General features: G+C 47.8%; 6 protein-coding genes, 1 long non-coding RNA gene and 2 other non-coding genes across 19 annotated transcripts; 6 read left to right on the top strand and 3 right to left on the bottom strand.

Moving 5' to 3' along the window:
* Nucleotides 1-2051: 2051 nt before the first annotated feature.
* Nucleotides 2052-2124, bottom strand: Trnav-uac. Its single transcript has one exon. It is a non-coding gene; the product is annotated as a tRNA-Val (tRNA).
* A 634-nt stretch (nucleotides 2125-2758) lies between these two features.
* LOC120898555 lies at nucleotides 2759-3825 on the bottom strand. The gene is made up of 2 exons (XR_005738674.1): nucleotides 3711-3825; nucleotides 2759-3611 (listed from the first exon to the last, which is right to left on the bottom strand). It is a non-coding gene; the product is annotated as an uncharacterized LOC120898555 (long non-coding RNA).
* Nucleotides 3291-11347, top strand: LOC120898546 (fibroin heavy chain). Of its 8 annotated transcripts, none has more exons than XM_040304545.1 (10): nucleotides 3291-3544; nucleotides 3912-4176; nucleotides 4887-4972; nucleotides 5043-5143; nucleotides 5215-5313; nucleotides 5379-7448; nucleotides 7528-9880; nucleotides 9955-10077; nucleotides 10181-10248; nucleotides 10312-11347. In XM_040304545.1, exons 2-10 carry the CDS (start codon nucleotides 4099-4101, stop codon nucleotides 11037-11039), a joined length of 5706 nt encoding a protein of 1901 aa, XP_040160479.1. In that variant the 5' UTR covers nucleotides 3291-3544; nucleotides 3912-4098; the 3' UTR covers nucleotides 11040-11347. The 8 variants fall into 8 exon arrangements, with proteins under 8 accessions (XP_040160479.1, XP_040160477.1, XP_040160475.1 ...); XM_040304543.1 differs by lacking the exon at nucleotides 3291-3544 and adding an exon at nucleotides 3547-3659; XM_040304541.1 differs by lacking the exon at nucleotides 3291-3544 and adding an exon at nucleotides 3556-3668.
* LOC120898547 (coiled-coil domain-containing protein 102A) lies at nucleotides 4087-21923 on the bottom strand. Of its 4 annotated transcripts, none has more exons than XR_005738673.1 (6): nucleotides 21448-21923; nucleotides 15732-15842; nucleotides 14206-15216; nucleotides 13866-14140; nucleotides 13697-13775; nucleotides 11416-12254 (listed from the first exon to the last, which is right to left on the bottom strand). XR_005738673.1 is itself a non-coding variant. In XM_040304547.1 (6 exons), exons 1-6 carry the CDS (start codon nucleotides 21544-21546, stop codon nucleotides 12246-12248), a joined length of 2319 nt encoding a protein of 772 aa, XP_040160481.1. In that variant the 5' UTR covers nucleotides 21547-21923; the 3' UTR covers nucleotides 11416-12245. The 4 variants fall into 4 exon arrangements, 3 of the variants coding, with proteins under 3 accessions (XP_040160483.1, XP_040160481.1, XP_040160482.1); XM_040304547.1 differs by lacking the exon at nucleotides 13697-13775 and adding an exon at nucleotides 12529-13342; XM_040304549.1 differs by lacking the exons at nucleotides 11416-12254; nucleotides 13697-13775 and adding an exon at nucleotides 4087-4174.
* Nucleotides 4293-4365, top strand: Trnav-aac. The gene has a single exon. It is a non-coding gene; the product is annotated as a tRNA-Val (tRNA).
* On the top strand, nucleotides 16815-17534 carry LOC120898553 (lysozyme c-1). Its single transcript, XM_040304554.1, has 3 exons — nucleotides 16815-17023; nucleotides 17090-17242; nucleotides 17322-17534. The coding sequence occupies exons 1-3, from the start codon at nucleotides 16891-16893 to the stop codon at nucleotides 17456-17458; spliced, it is 423 nt and encodes a 140-aa protein (XP_040160488.1). The 5' UTR covers nucleotides 16815-16890; the 3' UTR covers nucleotides 17459-17534.
* Nucleotides 17635-18547, top strand: LOC120898552 (lysozyme c-1-like). Its single transcript, XM_040304553.1, has 3 exons — nucleotides 17635-18052; nucleotides 18111-18266; nucleotides 18343-18547. The coding sequence occupies exons 1-3, from the start codon at nucleotides 17923-17925 to the stop codon at nucleotides 18489-18491; spliced, it is 435 nt and encodes a 144-aa protein (XP_040160487.1). The 5' UTR covers nucleotides 17635-17922; the 3' UTR covers nucleotides 18492-18547.
* LOC120898551 (lysozyme c-1-like) lies at nucleotides 18953-19624 on the top strand. Its single transcript, XM_040304552.1, has 3 exons — nucleotides 18953-19114; nucleotides 19181-19339; nucleotides 19430-19624. The coding sequence occupies exons 1-3, from the start codon at nucleotides 18988-18990 to the stop codon at nucleotides 19576-19578; spliced, it is 435 nt and encodes a 144-aa protein (XP_040160486.1). The 5' UTR covers nucleotides 18953-18987; the 3' UTR covers nucleotides 19579-19624.
* On the top strand, nucleotides 20401-21182 carry LOC120898554 (lysozyme c-1-like). Its single transcript, XM_040304556.1, has 3 exons — nucleotides 20401-20580; nucleotides 20660-20812; nucleotides 20888-21182. Exons 1-3 carry the CDS (start codon nucleotides 20448-20450, stop codon nucleotides 21022-21024), a joined length of 423 nt encoding a protein of 140 aa, XP_040160490.1. The 5' UTR covers nucleotides 20401-20447; the 3' UTR covers nucleotides 21025-21182.
* Nucleotides 21924-22082: the final 159 nt, after the last annotated feature.

The raw sequence follows: 22082 nt of genomic DNA, 5'->3' as shown, positions 1-22082 counted from the left end.
TGACAAATGTGTTACGCACCCCGCATAGATAGAAAAACAATTTGTCAGCAAGGCAAACGTTTTGCACCGATCTGTCGGAGATTGGCGTGAAACATTTCACCTTCGCGTGTCTCGTGTGTGCCGTCTTTCGTACAATTCTATGCTAATCAACCTGTAACCAGCAAGCGCTTGGGTAGCACAAAAAGCGGATTGCATTCTAAAACTGGGGGATACAGGAAATGCAAGAAAAACAACAGTGTGTGCTGCATTCTTCTTACTTGCGAGAAAAGAGATCAGAAGCTGAGGCAAATTGTTGTGTGATTGTTGTATCAGATCTTTTGCTATATACTCCGTCGTCATGTCTTACCACTAAAACAGACATTTATGATTGATGTTTGCCGTGTATTGTGTTTGTCTAATTGTTTGCAGTTTTTTGCTTTCATCTTGCACCGCATCTCCCCTGTCTCAGTTGTCAGATGTTTTTTGTTGATCTTCCGCTTGTTTAGTCTTAACTTTTGCTATCGTAAACGTGCGAGGTCGAGACTGTGTTGATACACAGCAGAAGGTCTTTTGATGTTTGTAACAAATGTTAGAAGACCGACGATGTCAAGGAAAAGTTGCACAAGATGTGCTATTTTCGCTAAATTTCCTTACACAACCAAAAATTTACAGGAAATGAAAGCCCATATCCAATATTTACAAAATCAAGCGTCTCAGCGCTACATTGTTAAACGGAAAAAATGAAAATTAATCGGTTGCTTCATGCTTCATTTGCTCCCATTTCCGGGGTCACACAGCTCGTTGCCGGATGATGGGTCTAATATCGTTCGTTCCAATTACTTTTGCCGATTAAACGATTAAGCTACTACCCTTCGTAAAACAGAGCACGATCGCTATAGCTCGAAACGCTCTGCAGCAGTAGCAGCATCGCAACACAATCGATCGATTGAGTTAGAAATGTAATTAAACGTCCCAGAGTCGGGTGAGTTGAGCCATTTTTTAAGGGCGTCAAGAATTGTGACATCACACTCACCACGATCGCGCTACTTGCTGGGGAAGTGCAGCGTGCTGTCACTTAATATCGGGCCGCGATTAATCGCATCATAATCGCGCGCGCCCTTAATTCAATTAGTTCATCACGATCTTCAGCAGCAGCAGTAGTGGAGAGGCTCCTGCTGCAAGTGTTTTAGGCTTTTTTTCTTCCCTTTGCAAAGGGCTGAGAGCCAGTGGGCTAAGAATGAATGGTGGTGTTACACTTTCCCTTTCCTCGAACGTGTGTTTGTTGTGCGCGATTCGATTTGTTTTAATGCAAGCGTTTAATTCGATCGTATCAACGTTTCAACACCCCGCGCACGTTGCTCCTCGTAAAAGGGGTTTGAGCAGTGAGAAAAGAAGCAGCGATCTCTGGTAGGCGATGCTGGGGTAAAAGGTTGCGCACGGGAAAAGAGGAGAGGGGGATGGAAGTAGGCAAAAAGAAATGCTGTGCCACTCAAACAGAATGCGCTCTAAATATGGTGATGAAAACTGAGCCATTCAATCGCGTTTTAGAACAACACACCCTACACGACCGGGCGAACGAGATATCATAAACCAGACGTTGTTGTTTGGGCCAGCAGCAACGGCAGCAAACGGGAACGATTTTTGAATTAAGTGATGACTCTTTGCCACTCTTTTCAGTGTGAACGGTTTTAATTAGTTCTGATCATTTATTGCGCTTAGGGACGGGTAGCCCTTTGGAAGCATATGCCACACCACAAGAGATGGGGACGCGTGCGTTGACACCGCATAGAGCCGTAAAAGGGCATGGTGTATTTCAAAATTTGACACTAATTGCGCGATTCAATCAAGACGCATCAAGTGTTGAGGAAGGGCTATCGTAACGTACCAGAACATGAGAAATGTTATTTGTGGTAAGCAAAGGGTACATCAAGCTGAATGTTACATTTTCTTTGAAAGACCAAAAGTCTGGCGTATTGATTCGTTACGTATAAAAAAATAAACACATCACAAGATACAAACAAAACATCGCTGAAATTACATAAAAGGAATCGTCACTTGACAAAAAGAAACTCTGGTTCCATCCAGGATCGAACTGGAGACCTTCTGCGTGTAAAGCAGACGTGATAACCGCTACACTATGGAACCGCTCATGCTCTCCCGACACTTACAACCGTTCAGTTTCGCTCGTGCCTCTTTCACGCGTACCTTTTCACCGAATTATCAGCAACACATAGAGACGCGACTTGCGCAAATCAACATCCTCCCAGGATGCCAGAGGCAAGTACACTCTTGTCCAAAATCTGGCGGCAAAGAAACAATCCGACTGATATGGGATGGACGCGCGGTCGTCACACGATTAAATCTGTTTCGGAAGCAAAACCCACCCCAGGGGTCAATGTCACATTCTGGGGGATAGGCGGGAACGTATTTCCCCCTAAAGGTTGACGTTAAAATAGGTCCCTAATAAACGGATGAGGATGAAGATAGATCAGGACATGTCAGCTACACGTTAGATCATTATTTATAAATGACTACGTACGATTTTGGAAAAAGATTGTTCGAATATGTGTGTATTCCACCACATCATCTTTCCATTGAGATTGTTGTTCTTTGGGCGAGATTTGATTTGTGTGTCGTCGTCGTCGTCGTGTTTGGCTGGAGGAATTCTTCTTCCAACGGTTCCGCCATTCCGTTCAAGTAGAGTAGTTAACCGATGAGCTAATAATGCGCGCGCAAAATGATAACGCACGCGTTCGAACGCTGTTAGACGGGGTCTCTGTGTGTTTGTTTCCTTGCATATATTGTACGGTGTTGTTACCTCTTATCAGCGACTTTAGAGACATGTACACGCGTATTTAGACCACCGGGTTAATGTTAATCGGGTAGCGTACGGAAAGATTGGTTTTAAAAAGGCTTGCGATTCACATGTGTTTCTGAACAGCGTGAAGAGTTGGACGAGAACATGAAGAATAGATCTACGTCACTGAAAGAGAACACTTTCTAGGATGACTACTATTATAAAGGGTTCAATATCCCCATTAAACAGTTTCTCTGGTATTTGCCATCTCTCATACCGTTTGTCTTAAGTTGTGTGTGGACTTATGATTGTCCTTATTGGATTTAATTGAAATATGGCCAGAGTCCCAATACGAAACGCATCTGAATTTGTAATGTAACAGTAACGATCGCATTCGATCGTGTGTCACATTTTGATTCCCAGCATTCGCTACCACGAGAGGTTCCTGTTCATCGAGGTTCTCGGAGTCGGAGGGGAAAACAAGCGCGAGTATTAATTGCTGAGTCTTCATCACTTGGGAGAGAAGAAGCGATGGCTAATGCAGCATAGCTCAGTACCATAGAGTTCTTGGTATGCTGGGCCCTTGCACGATCGAACAGCTCCGAGAGACATGAGAGCAATCTTTCGACTGGGGGTGGCTTCTGGAGTTCTCTTCAGCCTCCAGGTTTGAAATCGCATCCCATGTGCCAATCACTTGCCGTCGGACTGTTCCCCGGAACGGTCGCATCTTGGGCCTGTCGGATTGTGTTGGGACCTTCTTCTTGGATGGTAGTGTCATACAGCCCGCGCTTCCGGTGGCAGATGGAATCAATCAGCCTTTGATCGGCCGCTGTCGCTGTGTGGAAAAAAAACCGTCTGATGACTTTAGTCTGAAACGTGTAAAGTGAGAGAAGTAAAGGGCCCGCCGTGTGTGAACGCATCTAAAGTTACCCACACGTATTCTATTCGTGATCCGTATTCTATTTCGTGAAGTGTTCAAGACGTTCTTTCTCGCTCGAGAGGTGAATTGATTGAAGTGGTGTTTGAAAATTTCTTTTCGGTGCCAGTGCGTGCTGTTTTCAGTTGGAGTTTATATTGTTGAAGGTGCTGAAGTGAATGAACGACTTGTTAGTTAAATTAGTTTCCTTTTCTACAGATCCGTTCTCCTACACCGCTGTGTTACGCAACCGAGAAGAAGTGTTCATAACAAGTGTGACAAAAGAGTGATGTTTTAACAAAAATTAAGTGCAAATCTAATGTAAATTTACATTAAAACAACACATCCTGGAACGTGACGGAAGCAATAGAAATTAAGCTAATACTCACTGTGGTGACGACATCAAATGGAGCGCCCTACGCGCTGGGCGCTAGTATTGTTTGCGCTTTGCGCAACAGCGGCACACTCGGCAGTTTTAACTTCTGTAAGTGTAATTGAAGCATAAAATTTTATATATTGAACATTTCTGAAGACCACCGCAACATTTTGGTTGAGGTTGGCTGGTTTATATAGGTAGTTGGATCACCCTCACACACAGCTGTTTCCGTGGTGTAGTGGTTATCACATCCGCCTAACACGCGGAAGGCCCCCGGTTCGATCCCGGGCGGAAACAGAGAAACTTTTTTGTGGCCGCCACACTTGCTCGTGATAATTGTGTTTTAGTAATCGCGTTTGGCTGGCTGGTTCCTTCCTAAATGGAAACATTTTCTTAGCAATGTGATCTTTTTACGTACTTGTCCTACTTTCGGCTGTTTTATAGCTCTAAATTAATCTTCGAGGCCTTGTCTTGCGTTTTGTTCGAACTGTGCGTTGTACAGTTGCGAAAAAACGAAGTAGCGTGTATTAGACGAATGTGTTCGGGTAGAATAAAAAAAAGTGAGTTCCTGAACTGATAACACATAGACTGACTGATGCTCTACATTGTGGACATGTTGCAGAACACACTCCATAATACCAGACTGGTCCGCAATGAAATTGGTCGTCGATTGTAGTTGCAAGAGAGTCTAGGCTTGGAAAACAAATTGATGGTCATTAGTTCTATAACGAGTTAATGGTGCATTCAGAAGCATATCTGTGTATAGTAATCTCTTATCAACACCTGCGCTAATAGTTCATTCTTTCCCAACCCTCCAGAACCCGCCCGAAGAACTCTCCAAATCAATCGATATAGACAACAGTCCCCTTTCTAGAGTGAAGAGGAATGGAAATATTCGCGGAAAGTACGTATCATTGGGAAGCTAGTAAAGGTCTAATATCTAACTAATAACAAAAACACAATCGTAAAACTAGTTTCAGAGGCCAAACACAATCACAGTATCTTCATTTTGGCAATAGTCAAGATGGTAAAGCTGAAGCCGAGGCAACACAACATAGCTCCAGAGCGGTAGTTGGTAAGAGTGTTCCTTTGATTCCATAAAACAAATGTTGAACGAGTGAAACTGATTTGTTTGTTATTATGTAGTCGGTTCCAATGGTATGGGACAAGCGCAGAGCCAATCGCTTGGCGGTGATTGCAGCTCCTGCTATGGATCGGTTGATGGTGGAGGCAGCTACATCTATGGTATGAATGGCGACGCTGACAAAAGCCTATTGAACCTTACTGAAGATGTTGCGTTTTTCTCTTAGATAGTAGACCCGATCCGCTAAAAGTACCGGTGGATAAGTTGCGTCTGCCAGATGCATACGAACCAGGCACCAACGGACATTCGATGAGACCAGGAGGTAGTGGTGGACTGGATGGTTATGGACGTCCAGGAGGTGCAGGAAGTTACGATGGTAGACCTGGCGGCAGTCCTGGCACTGGTGGAGCTGTATTGGATGCGTACGGACGACCAGTGGGCAGCTTTGACGCACACGGAAGACCTATTGGCGGTTCGGGTATGGGAGGTAATGGTGCGGGAAGTCATGGACGGCCAGGGCATGGTGGATCAGGATTTGACGCTCAAGGAAGGCCTATGGGATCTGATGTAGGAGGATATGGTAGGCCATCAGGAGGCCCTGGAACAGATGGATCTGGTGTTGATGCTCATGGCAGACCTATCGGGGGTCCTGGCACCAGTGGATCAGGCGTGGATGCTCATGGAAGGCCTATTGGAGGATCTGGTACCGGAGGACCAGGTTTTGATGCTCACGGAAGACCTATGGGAGGTCCTGGTACGGGAGGACTAGGTGTTGATGGTCATGGAAGACCTGTTGGTGGTCCAGGAACAGGTGGAGCAGGTGTCGATGCTCATGGACGACCGATTGGAGGATCTGGAACTGGAGGGCAAGCTGTTGATGCTCATGGTAGACCGATTGGCGGACCTGGAACAGGTGCATCTGGAGTTGATGCCCATGGAAGACCGATTGGAGGACCTGGTACAGCTGGATCTGGAGTTGATTCCCATGGAAGACCGATTGGAGGACCTGGAACAGGAGGATCTGGAGTTGATTCCCATGGAAGACCGATTGGAGGACCTGGAACAGCTGGATCTGGAGTTGATTCCCATGGAAGACCGATTGGAGGACCTGGTACGGGAAGGCCCGGTGTTGATGCTCATGGAAGACCAATTGGAGGACTTGGAACTGGAGGACAAACTGTCGATGCCCATGGAAGACCGATTGGGGGGCCTGGAACTGGAAGACCTGGAGTCGATACTCATGGGCGACCGATTGGAGGACCTGGAACTGGAGGGCAAGCTGTTGATGCTCACGGAAGACCCATCGGAGGTCCTGGAACAGGAGGAGCAGGTACTGAGGGCCAAGGGAGACCAGTGGATGGTTCAGGAGCAGGAACAAATGGTCAAGGAAGACCATCTGGAGGTTTCGATACTCAAGGTAGGCCTGGAGGTCCTGGAACTGGAGGTGCACCTGTAGACGGTCACGGAAGACCTTCTGGAGGTTATGATACTCAAGGTCGGCCTGGGGGACCTGGAACTGGATTAGGAGGTGCACATGACAGTCTCGGAAGACCTACTGGAGGTGTTGACGCTTATGGAAGGCCTATCGGAGGACCGGCAACTGATGCTCAAGGAAGGCCTATCGGTGGTTATGATGCTCAAGGAAGGCCTATCGGTGGTTATGATGCACAAGGAAGACCACTTGGCAGTGGCACCCCAGGGACAGGACCTGATGCATCTGGAAGACCAGTCGGTAGCCATGGTCCTCATCCTCATTTAGTAGGACCGCCACTTCCAGGAGGAGGCGCACATGGTGTCTATCACAACGCTCCGCATACTGTTACATTGCCCGGTCAGGATCACACCGTGGTCAATCCAACAGGTGGCTTAACGGTTTTAGTTGGTACGGGTCACTCAAAACAAACTGTGATTGGTTCTGATAGCAGACTAGATGGACACGGACCGGTGAAAATTATACCTGGACCACCGGACAGCCACGGACCTCCGAAGCAAACGGTGTACGCTCATCCAGGAGGATTAACTGTGCTGGTAGGAACGGGTGGTGCGCAACAAACCGTTCATCATCTTCCCGTTCATGGTGGACATTCTGGAGTAGGACCACAGACGGTGATTCATCCTGGATCGGTAGGCACTGGCGTATATCCAGGAAGTGGCGTTGGCCCTGTTGCTGGCCAGTATCCTGGTGGTACTGGACAATATCCAGGCACTGCTGGTGGTCAATATCCAACAGGCCCAGCCGGTGGACCAGGTATGGGAACAACTACAGGAGCAGGAAGTGGAGTACAATACCCTGGAGGTGAGTGTATCACGTAAGGGACAAAAGTCTAAGTAATGTAATCAACATATTAAATAAACGAATCGATTTCCTTCAACAGGACCCACGGGAGGCCGACATCCTGGAGCGGTTGGAGGTACAGGAAGTGGTCAATATCCAGGAACAGGCATAGGTACAGGACAGTATCCAGGAGGCACTGGAACTGGCCAATACCCAGGAGGCGCTGGCACAGGTTCTGGACAATATCCTGGAGGCACTAGTACAGGAGCTGGACAATACCCTGGAGGAACCGGTGTAGGCCAATATCCAGGTGGAACGGGTGTTGGAACTGGACAATATCCTGGTGGTGTTGGTTCAGGAACTGGACAGTATCCTGGAGGCGCTGGCACAGGAGCTGGACAATACCCTGGAGGCACTGGAACAGGTGCTGGTCAATACCCTGGAGGCACAGGAACAGGTGTTGGACAATACCCTGGAGGGCCTGGCACTGGCTCTGGAACTGGACAGTATCCTGGAGGCGCCGGAACAGGAGCTGGACAATACCCTGTAGGCACTGGAACAGGTGCTGGTCAATACCCTGGAGGCACTGGAACAGGAGCTGGACAGTATCCTGGAGGAGCTGGCACTGGAGTTGGACAATATCCTGGAGGCGCTGGCACTGGCACTGGAACTGGACAGTATCCTGGAGGCGCCGGCACAGGAGCTGGACAATACCCTGTAGGCACTGGAACAGGTGCTGGACAATACCCTGGAGGCACTGGAGTTGGACAATATCCTGGAGGGCCTGGCACTGGCACTGGATCTGGACAGTATCCTGGAGGCGCCGGCACAGGAGCTGGACAATACCCTGTAGGCACTGGGACAGGTGCTGGCCAATACCCTGGAGGCACTGGAACAGGTGTTGGACAATATCCTGGAGGCACTGGCACAGGAGCTGGACAATATCCTGGAGACACTGGAACAGGAGCTGGACAATACCCTGGAGGGCCTGGTACAGGAACTGGACAATATCCTGGAGGAGCTGGCACAGGAGTTGGGCAATATCCTGGAAGCGCTGGAACTGGCACAGGAACTGGACAGTATCCTGGAGGCACTGGAACGGGTGTTGGACAATACCCTGGAGGTACTGGCACTGGAACTGGACAATATCCTGGAGGAGCTGGCACAGGAGTTGGACAATATCCTGGAGGTGCTGGAACAGGAGCTGGACAATATCCTGGAGGCACTGGCACAGGAGCTGGACAATATCCTGGAGGCACTGGCACAGGAACTGGACAATATCCTGCAGGCACTGGCACAGGAACTGGACAATACCCAGGAGGACCCGGTGTTGGCCAATACCCAGGAGGAACGGGTGTAGGAACTGGACAATATCCTGGTGGTACTGGTTCAGGAACTGGATTATACCCTGGGGGTACAGGAACTGGACAATATCCAGGAGGGACCGGAGTAGGAACTGGACAATATCCTGGAGGTACTGGTGCAGGAACTGGACAGTATCCAGGAGGGACCGGAGTAGGAACTGGACAATATCCTGGAGGTACTGGTGCAGGAACTGCACAGTATCCTGGAGGTACCGGAGTAGGAACTGGTTTATATCCTGGAGGTACTGGTGCAGGTGCTGGACAATACCCTGGTGGAACTGGACAATACCCAGGAGCTACTGGAACGGGCACTGGACAATACCCAGGAGGAGTAGGAAGTGGTACTTATCCAACTGGTGGATCTGGACAGTATCCAGCAGGTGCTGGTGTTGGTACAGGCACGGGACCTGGTGGCGTTGGTTACTATCCATCAGGAACGGGAACTGCACAGCAATACCCCGGTGGAGGATCATCAATTGATCAATATCCAACAGCTGTAGATCAGGGAGTCGGAGGAGGCAGTTTACCTCCACAGCCCATTCAACTACCGGAAGAGGAAGACGATTCATTCTCACAAGCCGAATCGTCGGTAAAGAACGGCGAAGTGATGGCTTCTGCCCAAGGCCGTAAGAATGGAGGCACTGCACAAACGCAGGTCTCCGGTACCTACACGGGCACGGGATCGTTCAGTGCCAGCGCTCAAACAAGCGACAAGGATCGTGCGGCACAGGCGCAAGTGTCCGGTGGAAAGGAAGGCGCCTTAAGCTCTGCTCAAGGTACGGGCGGTGTTGGCAAATCGCAATCGTTGGTGCAGGTTGATTCGAAGACGGGAGGCACCTCCGCTACGTCCCAGAGCGGTGGCTTAGGTCACGAAAGTCAATCCGAGGTGGTGGCTAATGAGAAGGGCGGTTTGGCCGATGCACAATCGAGTGGGCCGGGGCAAACTTCGTCGCAGGCGCAGATTGGTTTCCGTCCGCAAGGCGAAGGTACGGTTGATCAGCAAAATATCTTCAACGGCGGAGGACAAGCGTCTGCCCAGTCGGGTGCTCACACTGGCCAGAGTCAGTCGCAAATTAGTGGCAATTTCAAGTGAGTATTTGTAGACAAGCTTATGGAAAAATCCAAGTATTTATATTATCTATTTTGCTTGACCCATGAAACAGGTTCGGCATTGCGTATCACGGTGCAGCACAGGCGGCGTCAGGAACTAAGGAACAGGTGGATACTTATCGGGCAAAGAGCAAACCTCTATTCCAATCGATTGGACTGTTTGGAAAGTCTACGGGGTAATGGTCGATACTTTTGCTGATCGTCTACATGAGACGCATGTTAAAGGAACTCTTTATAATACTCGTCTTTCTGTTTCTCCAATTCTTAAACTTCTTCTAGTACCACGGTTCGTAAGGAATCGGTTGACACCAACGGCATGAGGACACGAACATCCCAGCAAAGCTTAGGTAAGCTTTTCAACTGTTTATCTAAGACTTGACCATTCCATTAACGACTCACTCCTTTCGCAGTGAACTTCATCAGCACTACACTGCCGCCGCTGGGCGAAGAGGAAGAGTACGAAGATGTTGACGACGAGGAGGAAGAGTACGAGGATGAGTACGAAACGCCCTCGAAGATCACGCGCAGTGGCGACAAGTCTACGACCGACGCAAACTCCTCCATCAAAACGACTCCCGTAGCGTACGTGGTCACCGAACCGCCAACCGTAACGGTGCGCACGAGCGGAAATGGGCGCGTGTTCACCCAGGGTGGACCGACGCAAAAGCAGACCGCGTTCGTACCGCACGGCGACAACTTCCGGCTAGTGCAAACACAGAACGGACGCTCGACCGTACACGCCGTAACGACCGAGCGAACGCAGCAAACCGTAGTGAACGCAGCCTCCAGCACCACGCCCAAGTACACTACGCGCTACCTGCCCACGAAGAAGGACAGCCCAACAACTGCCACGACGACGACGACGACTGCCGACGAGATGGAGGAAGGCCCGGAACCGGAAGCCGGATCGGCGCAAAAGACCGGCCATCCGGACAGCTACATTTCGGTAACGAAGCAGGTGACGGGCATCGACGAGAAGAGCAAGGTGCCGGCCATACCGGGCAAGAACTACGAGTCGACGTACTACACCAAATCGTCCACCTGCGGGTACTTCACCTTCTCCTGCAACATCGTGTACGGTGAGAACGGGCGAAGTAAAATCTGTCGACCCAAACCACCAGCCAATGGCAAATGCTGAGGGAGAGAGGGAAGGGGGTTTGATGTTTGGGTCTAAATGCGACACTGCCAGTGAAACTCCCGCTCCGTTGCTAACACAATGGCACAGCGGGGGCAGGGAGAGTTATTTCTTAATGTAACCGGCCCCGCACAAGGGGTTCGCACCGGAATGGGCTACTTTCAAGCCTCACAATTACTTACAAACAATCAAATATATACACCCTTTTCGGAGATAATGCAACCTCTGATTGCCCAGCACCAATTAATTGTAACTGTTTTGTTTAAGCGACACTCACGAATGGAGTAAATAAATAGGATTATTTGACACTATGCGTCGTGTGTTTGTGTGTGTCTACTGCCACCGTTCGGATGTTAACTTGTCGTGGCTGACTCTGCAGTTGCATGTATAAGGAGTTTTGTATTTGTAAGAGTACGATAAACTATAGCTACTAAACACGCCAACACTCTACCGCTCTAAAACAATACGCCAAGAAGATATGCTATTTGTAATAATCTCTGTTCAGCACTATCGCTCTTATCTTATTTTACTATCGAAATTTTGAATCAAAATTAATAATTCAAGACAAAGACGAGAACATATTACTTGTTAAATTTGAATATTTTTGGTACCAAAATAATTAAAAAAAAAACCTTTCCAAACACGAAAACGAGAATGATCTGTGAGCTAACTGCGTATTGGCAATACTTTTCTGTTCCAAGGGATATAAATAACCTATGATCTGTAACTCTCTAAAACTGGGGACGAGCTGTTGTACTATATGTTTTGTTGGAGAGTTTACACCATATTGCTGGGTAGTAAGGAAATAGAAAACCGAAGTAAATTTTGATGAGGAATCATCGTTTGCGTGATTAATACTTGTTTCGTTATCGCTACCGCATAAGTACTGAGGTCTCTGCTACAGTATCTACGAGAGTATTACGAGTTTACGACTGAACCTAAGTGTCGTTTGCATCTGCTTAATTGGGGTTTCATTTAGAGAGCATACCAGTAGTGGATGATGTATGTAAGACTTCTTGGGTAATACTGTGGCCCAAGTGGCAATGTTGGGACGATTATATCCTGTACCATTGTGTCGTTCTTGCCTGAGAGTATGTGTGTCGTTGTATTCCCATCGGTCCTCCAGTCGTCCAGTCAAGTCGCTTAACAAATCATTCATTATCGCTATTATCTTCGTTGGCCGAAAGGAGACTGGTCGAGCCGTGCGAGCTACGGAGTCTGTTGGGAGGGTGAGACAACGGTAACGCGCTTATTAGTATGCCAGCTAGTTCCGACACGTCGGTCGCTTCGAGGATAAACAAACAACAACTACATATTATGGAACAAAACCGGCATGCAGAAGTATCCCAACGCCTAAGCATGCACAACACTACAAAACGGCAGCTTCACAACCGCAAACCGCACACACACACATTATAAAAACCAACGGAAGCCCCGGGCGTGCCGGAGGGCGTTCTTGCTAACGGGCAAGCGGACGACGGGCGGTACTCACTTCATCGTCTTCCGATACCTTTAACCCATCCAGATTGACATCGTTCATCTTGCCAATGTTGATCGGTTTGTGGGGCTGTTGCTGTCCCATACTTCCCCTCGGTGGAGGACAGTTTGCACTCGGCGACTGATCGTACGCACCCGGGCTAACGTCGAACAGCTGTATCGTTTCGTTGATGTGGCTCTGAATCTTCGTCGGTGGCATATCATCGGCTGCATGCTGAGCTGCCCGGCCATTGGCACCACCGCTGGGGAATACATTCGGCTCGTAGTACGACGAAACCGGTCCACTGGAGGAAGTGTTTCGTTTCGGTATGGCCGATCCACCGGCAGCGTTGTGCTGCTTGGAGGATGGCTGCCCATTACCACCCGAGGAGGCGCGCGTCTTGTGGCCGCCGGGATTGCTGGCGGCTGCCGCCGCACGCGTTATATTGTCGAACTTTTGCTTGGCACGTTCGAACTCGTACTTGTTGTTGTTGAGCGACGGGGGCGATGGAACATCGTGATCGATGTAGCTCGGTTTGGCATCGTAATAGGAGCCGGATGAGAGTGGGATGTACGATGGGGGTTGCTGTGGGTTAACGCTGGACGAAAGGGACGCTGGTTGCTCGCGTACGGGTAGGCCGGACGATTTCGATGGACCACCACCACCGCCGACGGCTCCAGCGCGGTCACGATCGCCAAACTGTCGTGACGCTGAATTGTCAAACAGTTGCTTCAGATCGTTAATGTTTGGTTTGTAGCTCACGTTGGCGGTGTAGTTTGAACGGTTGGTGGCCTTATAGTTGCCCGCCTCGTGCTGCTTGGGACTGCCACTGCGCGTTTTGCGATGGTGTTAGTAGCCGCCAAAAGTAGTGGGGTTAGTAAGGCAGCGATGAGCGCATCGTTGTTAGTACGGTTTAAAGGTTTAAAGCAGATGTTGAGTAGTACCAGTGGAATCAGAGGTTGTTAATAGTACACCAGGCACCAGGACCAATCGGGTAGAAAACAGAAGGGAAAAGAAAAACAAGAACACAATTGTACAGAAAATAGGTGGAATGAAATGAAATTTCGCACTGTCAATGGAAGGGGACTCAATTGGGGAGACAGATAAGCATTGTTAGTATCGCTTGCTTCGTGTTTCAGGGCCACAAAATAGGAAGAAATTAATCAAAAACCCATGTACAAACCGCAATTCTGCCACAGTGTGTTATTGAGGAGTGGAGTGTCTAGCTGTTTGTCTAACTGTCTAAGCGCTGTGCCAGCTCACTAATGCAGTGCAGAGAAGGAGTCGGAAAAAGTTACGGGCCACTCTTCAAGCAATGCTGTGCGGCAAAGTGTGTGCGCCGCGTGTCTTACCTCGTCTGAAGATGCTGTATCTGCACCTGCAAGCCTTCAGTCTGACCGCTCAGTTCCTCGTTGGTGCGCTGCAGCCGACGCACGTGATTGCAGGCGGCATCGAGCTCGTCCTCCGCGGAGGCCAGCTCGTGTTTTAGCTCTTCCACACGCGATCGCAACCGTTTGACCTCCGTTTCGTACTGCTCCGCTCGACGTACCGCATGACCGAGCTCGGTGTTTGCCTCCGACAGCATCTTTTTCATTTTGCTGTGTGAATGACGAATGTCACTAAGCTCCTGAAAAGCAAGAAAAGATTTTGTTAAACGCGTCGCTCTTTCTCGAAAGGAGTCCTCCACTTTACCTTATTTTTTTCGAGCAGTTCCTGCTGCAGGGAGCGAAGCTCCACGTCACTGTTCACCAGCGGACGTCCCTTGCGCTCCAACCGTTCCTGCAAATCTTGGCACTCCGCCCGCAGCTTCTTCGTTTCCCGCTCCATGTTGAGCTTTTCCGTCTCGAGCCGCTCCCGTTTGCCCCACTCGGCCGCATTTTCCGCCTGCAGTCGCTCCAGCTCGGTTCGCAGCTCGCACAGCCGTCTTTCCAGCGTTTCCCGTGCGATACTCTCTTCCTGCAGCGAGTTATGCGTGATGCGCATCTCCACCCGGTGCTGCTCCTGGAGCGTCAGCAGCTCGCGCACGGCATCCTGTTTCGCTGCCCGCAGCTCCTCACACTTGTCGCGCAGCTCCTGCATGTCCTGGCGTGTCTTTTCCAGGTTGCGATGCACGGCGTTTTTCTCCTCCCGCTCGATCTGAATCGTTTTCTGCGCATCGTCCAGCCGGAGCTGCAGCATGGTGATCTTCTGCAGCAGATAGTCCTCGTCGTAGTCGTCCTTCGAGAGCTGCTGGATGAGCCGACGCTCTTCCGCCATCTGTTCGCTCTTGTCCTTAAACTCTACGGAATGTTTCGGCATGGCGCCACCCTGTAGGATGTACTCCTCGATGTCGAGATCGGCGTTCGCGCTGGCGGCCACCGGCACACCGGCACCGTCGTCCGGTAGGTTCGGCAGCTTCGTCACCAAACCATCCTCGCTGTTGACGTTCTTCAGCCCGTCGGACGAGATGTCTGGCGAACAGTTGTTGTCACCGCGCCCATCACGGTCCGGTTCGTCCGCTGCGTCCAGGGAGGCTTTGTTGAACCGGCCCGCATGCTTCATCATGAGCGTGTGCACCTTTTCCATCTCCTTCTTGAGCTGTGTGATTTGCATTTCCAGCTCGCACTTTTCCCGCTTGTACGAGTTGGACTCTTTGATGGCCGCCTCCAGATTGCTGCGCAGCTGTTTCGCCTCATCGCGGGCCTTATTGCGTTCGGTTCGTACCTGCAAAGTGGAGAAAGGACAAAGACAATTAGTTATGACAAAACAATAATTAGACGAGCATGTAAACCACCATCAACGACAAAACACGGGAAGTGTCCTTCTCGAGCTCTTCGAGCATTTCTGAAAAACAGGACTGCATTTTGCTCAACTACTGCAACGCTTAACTAGCACCGAAATGAGTTTTGTTGGGTGTACTGAACCACTTCTCATAGCCTACTGTTATGCACTAACGGTTGGTAGCATTCAACATGATGCTACATTCCGATAGCGACGACTGCTCGGGTCAAACATGGCCAGCCATGGGAAGCATTAGCGGTGCGGGACGAGAAAGGACAGGGAATATTCCGTTAACGAGCAAAAGTCGCGGCATTCGAGGTAACAATATTGATTTAATATTTTCCTATTCGCTTCCCAGGCCCAAAACAACGACACACACCCGCAACGTGAATCGTCGTGTGCGCGATGGACTTGTGTTGTGTTTGGTTCCGCAAAGGGACCCCACAGACAGGACCTACCTTACTCCACTTTTCGCGCCAGTTGGCTGTACAGTCGGACCACCATTTCATCGTTTTCTCCATCTGGGCGGCCCGTGCGCGTGCTTCCTCCAGTTCGCGCTGGCGCTGAGACTGCAAATAAAGAAGATGAATTGGGTTTATTTGTATTATTCAATGAGCTAATTACGATTTTTTTTCCTTTTAGAAAATATTGGATTTGTTACATGCTAGACATTCTGTCAATAAATCTCTAAATATGGGAACATTGAGCAGAAATGCACTCATGACGCCAGACAGCTGTACAAACAGGGCGCAACAAGCTGCAGCAATGCATACGTTACAGCAATAAATAAAATAGATTTAAAACAAAATACAGACATTACAACGTACAGTCGTAAAAATAAGTCATTTTGTTTAGTAAAACGTGTCCGGAACGAGAGTACGAACGGGAGCAGATCTACATGCCGGTAAAAATCCCCGAACCGAAACCGTAAAGAAAATCCCCGAGCGCAACCCCTACAGACAGATAGGAGGGGGGGGGGGAGAGCTGCTGGGCTTGGTTGCTTCTTCGCCTTTGCTTCTGTTTCTGGGTTTCCGGTATGTGTGTGTGCACACATTGGGACTTTAGCTTTGCAAAACTTTGGTCAAACAAACTTTGAATACCAACGACAAGCTGTGTAAAGACAAGTGTGGCGCAAGTTGCACGGGTAAAATAGTATGAATAATTAACGTGTAATTGATGACAGTTTGGTTAGAGCATTTCGACACACTGATACAACCGGAAGATCATTTTGTAATAATTTACTAAAAATTCAACTACACTTTTATCAAACTTTCATACTTTGTGGTACAAAAAAACTGAAGAATTGCAATGTAAACGATCGTAATTGGAAGGCTTGTAGACATGCAACATAGCATCCCGAGATAAGAACAAACCCACTGTACGAGACAGATACTACTTCCTACGCACACACGGCCACACCATTGTAACCTTCTTATCAAAAGAAAGGAATAACATTTGATAGTAGAAGACGTTGAGGCTAAAATTATGCCCACTAACACTGGCTCATAGTGGCATCGCCATCGGTATAAAACCCAGCAACGTTTCATTCACACGAATCATTCCCAGTTCTAGTTGTTCACTCAGAGGTACAGAGTACACCAAAGCGAATCTTCGAAGATGAAAGTGTTTTCCACAGTTTTGCTCGCCATCGTCGCGTGTTGTGCCGTGGCCGAAGCTAAAACGTTCGGCAAATGTGAACTGGCAAAGGCGCTGGCCAACAATGGCATCGCGAAAGCATCGTTGCCGGATTGTAAGTGACGCCCCAGTGCTGGTGGTTGTAGTCGCGTTAACTCTTGACTCTTTCTTCACTCTTCAGGGGTCTGTCTGGTGCAGAACGAGAGTGCGTTCAGCACATCGGCGACAAACAAGAACAAGAACGGTTCGACCGATTACGGCATCTTCCAGATCAACAACAAGTACTGGTGCGATTCGGGCTACGGTTCAAACGACTGCAAGATCGCGTGCAAAAGTAAGTGTGTGTCCTGCCGGGACCAGGGGTGTCATAGCAACCCTCACGCTCACTGTGTTTGTGCACATGTTTTCTGCAGATTTACTAAACGACGATATTACGGATGACATCAAGTGTGCCAAGCTGATCCACAAACGTCATGGATTTAACGCCTGGTACGGCTGGAAGAACCACTGCAATGGCAAGAAGCTGCCGAATGTTAGCTCCTGTTTTTAAGGACGTTTTTGTTTCAGTATTTTAGAATGTAGTAATAAAGGAAAATTATTAGTCGAGTAAATAAGATAACCACCAAGATGTATAACAACTCGAATTTAGTCCTATGCTTGAGAAAGAAACGCCTCAACTAACTACGGATTGGTGTTCCTTTTGCGAGATCTAGATTCGGAGATTTAATTGAGGTCTTCAGAGAGCGTATCTTCACACTTGTGCAAACTACATTTCGGTTGTGTGTGTTTTTTTCTTCCAAGCACAAGCAAATGAAGAACGAATATTGGACTGTTTTAGTCTATCAGACCAGTACAGTTCTGCCACGTGTGACCCAATATATGGTAACCGTTTTACATTTGAAAAACTGTGCAGAAACTCTCGGCCGGAGACAGTAGCTCTTGCATATAAAATTAGACATTTACGAAAAAGATTTCAACAAGTGCAGTGCTGTGAGGCGTATTTTTGGGGCCAAAATGAAACTGTTTTTCGTATCAGCCTTACTGCTGGCCGTTCTGGGCTCGTGCAGTGGCAAAATTTACAACCGCTGTGAGCTGGCAAGGCTTATGGCAGCGAATAGGTTTCCCAAGGAGCAGCTACCGGACTGTAAGTGCAATGGTTACGAGTTAGTATTGTGTATCGGTAACTTCTTGTATTCTTCCAGGGCTGTGTCTTGTAGAGTACGAGAGTGGATTCAACACGACCGCGGTCAGATCGGCCAAAAAGAATCGCTCCAAGTATTATGGACTGTTTCAGCTTCAAAGTGCGTATCATTGCAACGAATGGATGGCTGGAAATGAGTGCCATTTGAAATGCTCAAGTAAGATGAATGATCACCGCGAAACCTGTAACTACTGTCGATCTTCCTAACTAACTAACGATCTTTTCACCTGCAGGTCTGGTTAATGACGATATTTCGGATGATATGAGGTGTGCGAGGAGTATCTACCGCCGTAGCTTTTTCAATTCCTGGGAAGGATGGAGGAACAACTGCCAAGGAAAGCAATTGCCTGGCGTAGCCGAATGCTTCGCAACTGGAAAATGATCAGAATAATCATTAAGCAATGTTCTGCGAATAAAAACGTGACAATATGAACAGAATGCACACAATGCAGACCTTTTTTATAGTCTCCTAACCAATAGAAAACCAAGATTCGTTTTGAAAGGTTTGGGGAATTCTTTAGAGGTCGTTTAGTGTGTACGTACACAACTGTGCAAACTATGTCTCCCACTTCTAGCCACAGGAAGTAACAAAATGAAACACACAATCCAAACATTTCATGTCTAAACCGATGACGATTACACTTCCTCAACGAAAGCTTAGGCGGAAAAATCTCGGAATCCCTTCCCATATTTCGTCTCGAAGATGGACAATATTTGCTAAATTCGTACGGAAACACAGCCAATGGGTAAACACAGCCCCCGGTAGTAAAAACAGATCCACACAATCGTACGATTTAGCAGATGTTGGTGTAAAATTTGGGATATAAAATGCGACATGCTGGAGGAAGATTTCAGCAAGCGCAGTGCTATCAATCAAGATGAAACTGTTTTTCGTGACAATCCTGCTGGCCGTTCTAGGCACAACCTATGGGAAAGTTTTCACCAAATGTGAGCTGGTCCGCCTGTTAGCAGCGAATGGATTCCCTAGAAGTCAGCTACAGGACTGTAAGTAAAAATATTAAAATTATTATCTTTGTCTCTGCTAACGACCAATGGCCCCTCTTTCCACAGGGATCTGCTTGATCCAGAACGAGAGCCGATACGATACGAGTGCATTGAACACAAAAAATAGGGACGGTTCCAAGGATTATGGCATTTTTCAGATCAACAACTACTACTGGTGCGCTGAGGGCAAAGTTGGGGCCAACGAGTGCAAGCTGCAATGCTCGAGTAAGTTCGATTGCCGTCACTTCAGATACAGCCTCTTAAACAGGACAATGGATTGATGGAATTGTTCTTTCTACCACCAATACCAAACAGGTCTGCGTAATGATGACATCGGGGATGATATGAGGTGCGCTCTGTTTATCTACCGGCGCCACCAGTTCAATGCCTGGAACGCATGGAAGGACAAATGCCGCGGAAAGCCGAAGCCTTCCGTGGACGAATGTTTTGCAGCGGGAAAATGATTGCAGCAATTATTTGAAAATAAATTTCCGGCAGTGTAAGATGTAACAAACTTTGGTACCAGTTTGGAGGTGCAATACATATCACTTTTATCTACATATCTATTATAAATTTAAATTTGGACGAGCGATATTGGAAGATCGTTTGGAGGTCGATTGGAGTACTACACACTTGTGTAAATAAGCGTAAGGAAGATGGCAATACGTAAAGCGGAAAATATTTGCCAAACCTTCTATAGGTCGACACCATCAGTGAGCAAACGCGGGCAATGAAACAGATCTTGCGTGATACGGAATTTGGGGTATAAGATGAAACATATTGAAGGAAGGTATAAGAAGAGTTTCAAAATTACATAAATCCACATGGAACTGAATTTCGTGGCAGTCTGGCAGGCCGTTTTGAGAACAAATAGTTGCAAACTTTGCACCAAATGTGAACTGGCAAGATTCATAATGGCGTCTATGAAAGGCGAGAATAAGCGAATTGTAATAGTTAAACTATAACGAAATTGATTTCATTCGTTGAAGAGGGTTAATTCATTCACTTGTTGGCATAAAATAGTCAATGTTTTCATAACAAAACAGGAATTCCCAACTATACAAGTTTCCAAAGGAATTCCCAATGGATGTTTGATTACAGCATAATGCAGCTGTGAGGGTGGGTATGATAAGCCTACCGAAGTTCGCTATCAATACATACACAAACTCAGCAAAATCTCTGCAGTTTAGTTATGTTACAAAGTGAGTAATGAATATGAATTATGTTTACATGAGAGAAGTATAGTTGCAGTAAGGAAAGTGATATAAAAACTGAAGCTACCACCAGAAAGCAAATCAGTTTCGTGTTGCAGTTCTTCAGCAAGTGTTTTACAATGAAGTTTGCTTTCGCAGTTTTGATCGCCATCGTTGTGAGCTGTTCCGTTGGTGAGGCTAAAACGTTTACCAAGTGTGAGCTGATCAAAGCGCTGTATAACAGGGGTATTTCGAAGAAATTGTTGCCGGATTGTAAGTATACAGATTATGTTGTCTCGTAGATGATTTTGTTCCTTTTCCTACAATGATGTGATTAATCCATCCACAAAAGGGGCCTGTCTCGTGCAGTGGGAAAGCTCATACAGTACCACGGCGACTCACAAAAACACCGACGGTTCGACCGACTATGGCATCTTTCAGATCAATAACGCATACTGGTGTGACTCGCACTATGGATCCAATTTGTGCAATATACCGTGCCAAAGTAAGTTCGAGTGGTCCGACCATCCGCGGGCCGGATCTCTGGCAAAAATGATCTCTTGTTGAATGTTTGTTGCAGATCTGCTGACCGACGATATCTCAGAAGACATTAAGTGTGCCAAGATGGTTTACAGCCACCATGGATTCAACGCTTGGTACGGGTGGGTGGACCACTGCAGAGGAAAAGCATTGCCTGACATCCGCGAGTGCTTCTAGTGCGCGTTCTTGCCTGTCCTACTCGGTAAAAGTGCATTGCTGCAGCCTGTCGTCATCGGTTGTTGCAAAACCATGCGGCAATGACCAGCCATCACATTGAGCGATACATTCTTAACTACACCCCCGGTTGGAAATAATAACAACTTGCGCAAATCGTACACTGGTGAGTGTTTCACATCGTTTCTCTTGAAAGAACAGCTTCTTTGACCAACGTGCCCGGTCAGTAGAGAGTGTCAGTGTCGCTTTTATCGCAAGCAGACAAATGTTCGACTGGTTGGTGAAAATTCTTCAACTGCACTGTGCAGCGGACAAAAGCAGAACACCGTCCCAAGCAGTGGGACCTCTTCCACCGTGCCGTTAGCGATCCGGAAAAGTACGAAAGAAAAGGGTAAGTGTGTGTGGTGCGTTCAAGTGTTCACTTACCTCCCGCGCCTCCCACTCGGTGTCAACAAACTTGGCTGACATGCTGCTGACCTCGACATTGCCACTGGGAGGATGCCGTCTCGGTGCACTCTGCGACATTTGGAACTGGGAAGGGAAGCTGGGCACCGTTTCACAAAGTCAGGCTGTGTGTGTGTGTTGTAGATTGGCCAAAATTGGAGCTGCTAACGGATGTTTCCAATATTCCAGCCAGCACACAAGTACCGTTTCAGTGTTCAGCGGTAATTTGTGCACAATTGGCACACACACACGGTTGTTGTTGTTGTTGTGTCGGGCGAAGGGCTTTCGTGTTTTTTGATGGAGGACACGATCTTTACAACGCACTTTGAGATATCATCGCCGAATGCTTTAGCGAAACTGTTTCATCTCGATTTCGGGCACTTTCAATTGAATTATACATGATTTTGCACCGAAAAACGACACAATCGATACGAGCGGTCTGCCATTTTTTTGGGCGATGAAAAATCCGCTTGACAGATGATGACAACAAGCAAACGAAAACAAAAAATGAAAAAAATGAAGGTGTGTTTTGATTGCTTGATTGAGTACTGGAAAGGTTGAACACATTTTGTAAACAAATGGAGAAATGATTAAAAAACGGCAAAAACTCGCCAAAA

The sequence above is a fragment of the Anopheles arabiensis genome, chromosome 2 (genome assembly GCF_016920715.1).
Source record: "Anopheles arabiensis isolate DONGOLA chromosome 2, AaraD3, whole genome shotgun sequence".
Classification (NCBI taxonomy): domain Eukaryota; kingdom Metazoa; phylum Arthropoda; class Insecta; order Diptera; family Culicidae; genus Anopheles; species Anopheles arabiensis.
This window is presented reverse-complemented; position numbering and strand designations above follow the sequence as displayed.

What these genes read in the sequence shown, in the direction of transcription:
- LOC120898546 (XM_040304545.1), top strand. Translation starts at nt 4,099, where the DNA reads ATGGAGCGCCCTACGCGCTGGGCGCTAGTATTGTTTGCGCTTTGCGCA. An exon ending in ACTCGGCAGTTTTAACTTCT is followed by an intron (nt 4,177 to 4,886) that starts GTAAGTGTAATT and finishes CCAACCCTCCAG; the next exon opens with AACCCGCCCGAAGAACTCTC. An exon ending in TGGAGGCAGCTACATCTATG is followed by an intron (nt 5,314 to 5,378) that starts GTATGAATGGCG and finishes TTTTTCTCTTAG; the next exon opens with ATAGTAGACCCGATCCGCTA.
- LOC120898553 (XM_040304554.1), top strand. Translation starts at nt 16,891, where the DNA reads ATGAAAGTGTTTTCCACAGTTTTGCTCGCCATCGTCGCGTGTTGTGCC. An exon ending in GAAAGCATCGTTGCCGGATT is followed by an intron (nt 17,024 to 17,089) that starts GTAAGTGACGCC and finishes TTCACTCTTCAG; the next exon opens with GGGTCTGTCTGGTGCAGAAC. An exon ending in CTGCAAGATCGCGTGCAAAA is followed by an intron (nt 17,243 to 17,321) that starts GTAAGTGTGTGT and finishes TGTTTTCTGCAG; the next exon opens with ATTTACTAAACGACGATATT.
- LOC120898552 (XM_040304553.1), top strand. Translation starts at nt 17,923, where the DNA reads ATGAAACTGTTTTTCGTATCAGCCTTACTGCTGGCCGTTCTGGGCTCG. An exon ending in CAAGGAGCAGCTACCGGACT is followed by an intron (nt 18,053 to 18,110) that starts GTAAGTGCAATG and finishes GTATTCTTCCAG; the next exon opens with GGCTGTGTCTTGTAGAGTAC. An exon ending in GTGCCATTTGAAATGCTCAA is followed by an intron (nt 18,267 to 18,342) that starts GTAAGATGAATG and finishes TTTCACCTGCAG; the next exon opens with GTCTGGTTAATGACGATATT.
- LOC120898551 (XM_040304552.1), top strand. Translation starts at nt 18,988, where the DNA reads ATGAAACTGTTTTTCGTGACAATCCTGCTGGCCGTTCTAGGCACAACC. An exon ending in TAGAAGTCAGCTACAGGACT is followed by an intron (nt 19,115 to 19,180) that starts GTAAGTAAAAAT and finishes CTCTTTCCACAG; the next exon opens with GGATCTGCTTGATCCAGAAC. An exon ending in GTGCAAGCTGCAATGCTCGA is followed by an intron (nt 19,340 to 19,429) that starts GTAAGTTCGATT and finishes AATACCAAACAG; the next exon opens with GTCTGCGTAATGATGACATC.
- LOC120898554 (XM_040304556.1), top strand. Translation starts at nt 20,448, where the DNA reads ATGAAGTTTGCTTTCGCAGTTTTGATCGCCATCGTTGTGAGCTGTTCC. An exon ending in GAAGAAATTGTTGCCGGATT is followed by an intron (nt 20,581 to 20,659) that starts GTAAGTATACAG and finishes CATCCACAAAAG; the next exon opens with GGGCCTGTCTCGTGCAGTGG. An exon ending in GTGCAATATACCGTGCCAAA is followed by an intron (nt 20,813 to 20,887) that starts GTAAGTTCGAGT and finishes TGTTTGTTGCAG; the next exon opens with ATCTGCTGACCGACGATATC.
- LOC120898547 (XM_040304547.1), bottom strand. Translation starts at nt 21,546, where the DNA reads ATGTCGCAGAGTGCACCGAGACGGCATCCTCCCAGTGGCAATGTCGAG. An exon ending in GGCGCGAAAAGTGGAGTAAG is followed by an intron (nt 15,217 to 15,731) that starts GTAGGTCCTGTC and finishes TCCACTTTGCAG; the next exon opens with GTACGAACCGAACGCAATAA. An exon ending in AACTGCTCGAAAAAAATAAG is followed by an intron (nt 14,141 to 14,205) that starts GTAAAGTGGAGG and finishes CTTGCTTTTCAG; the next exon opens with GAGCTTAGTGACATTCGTCA.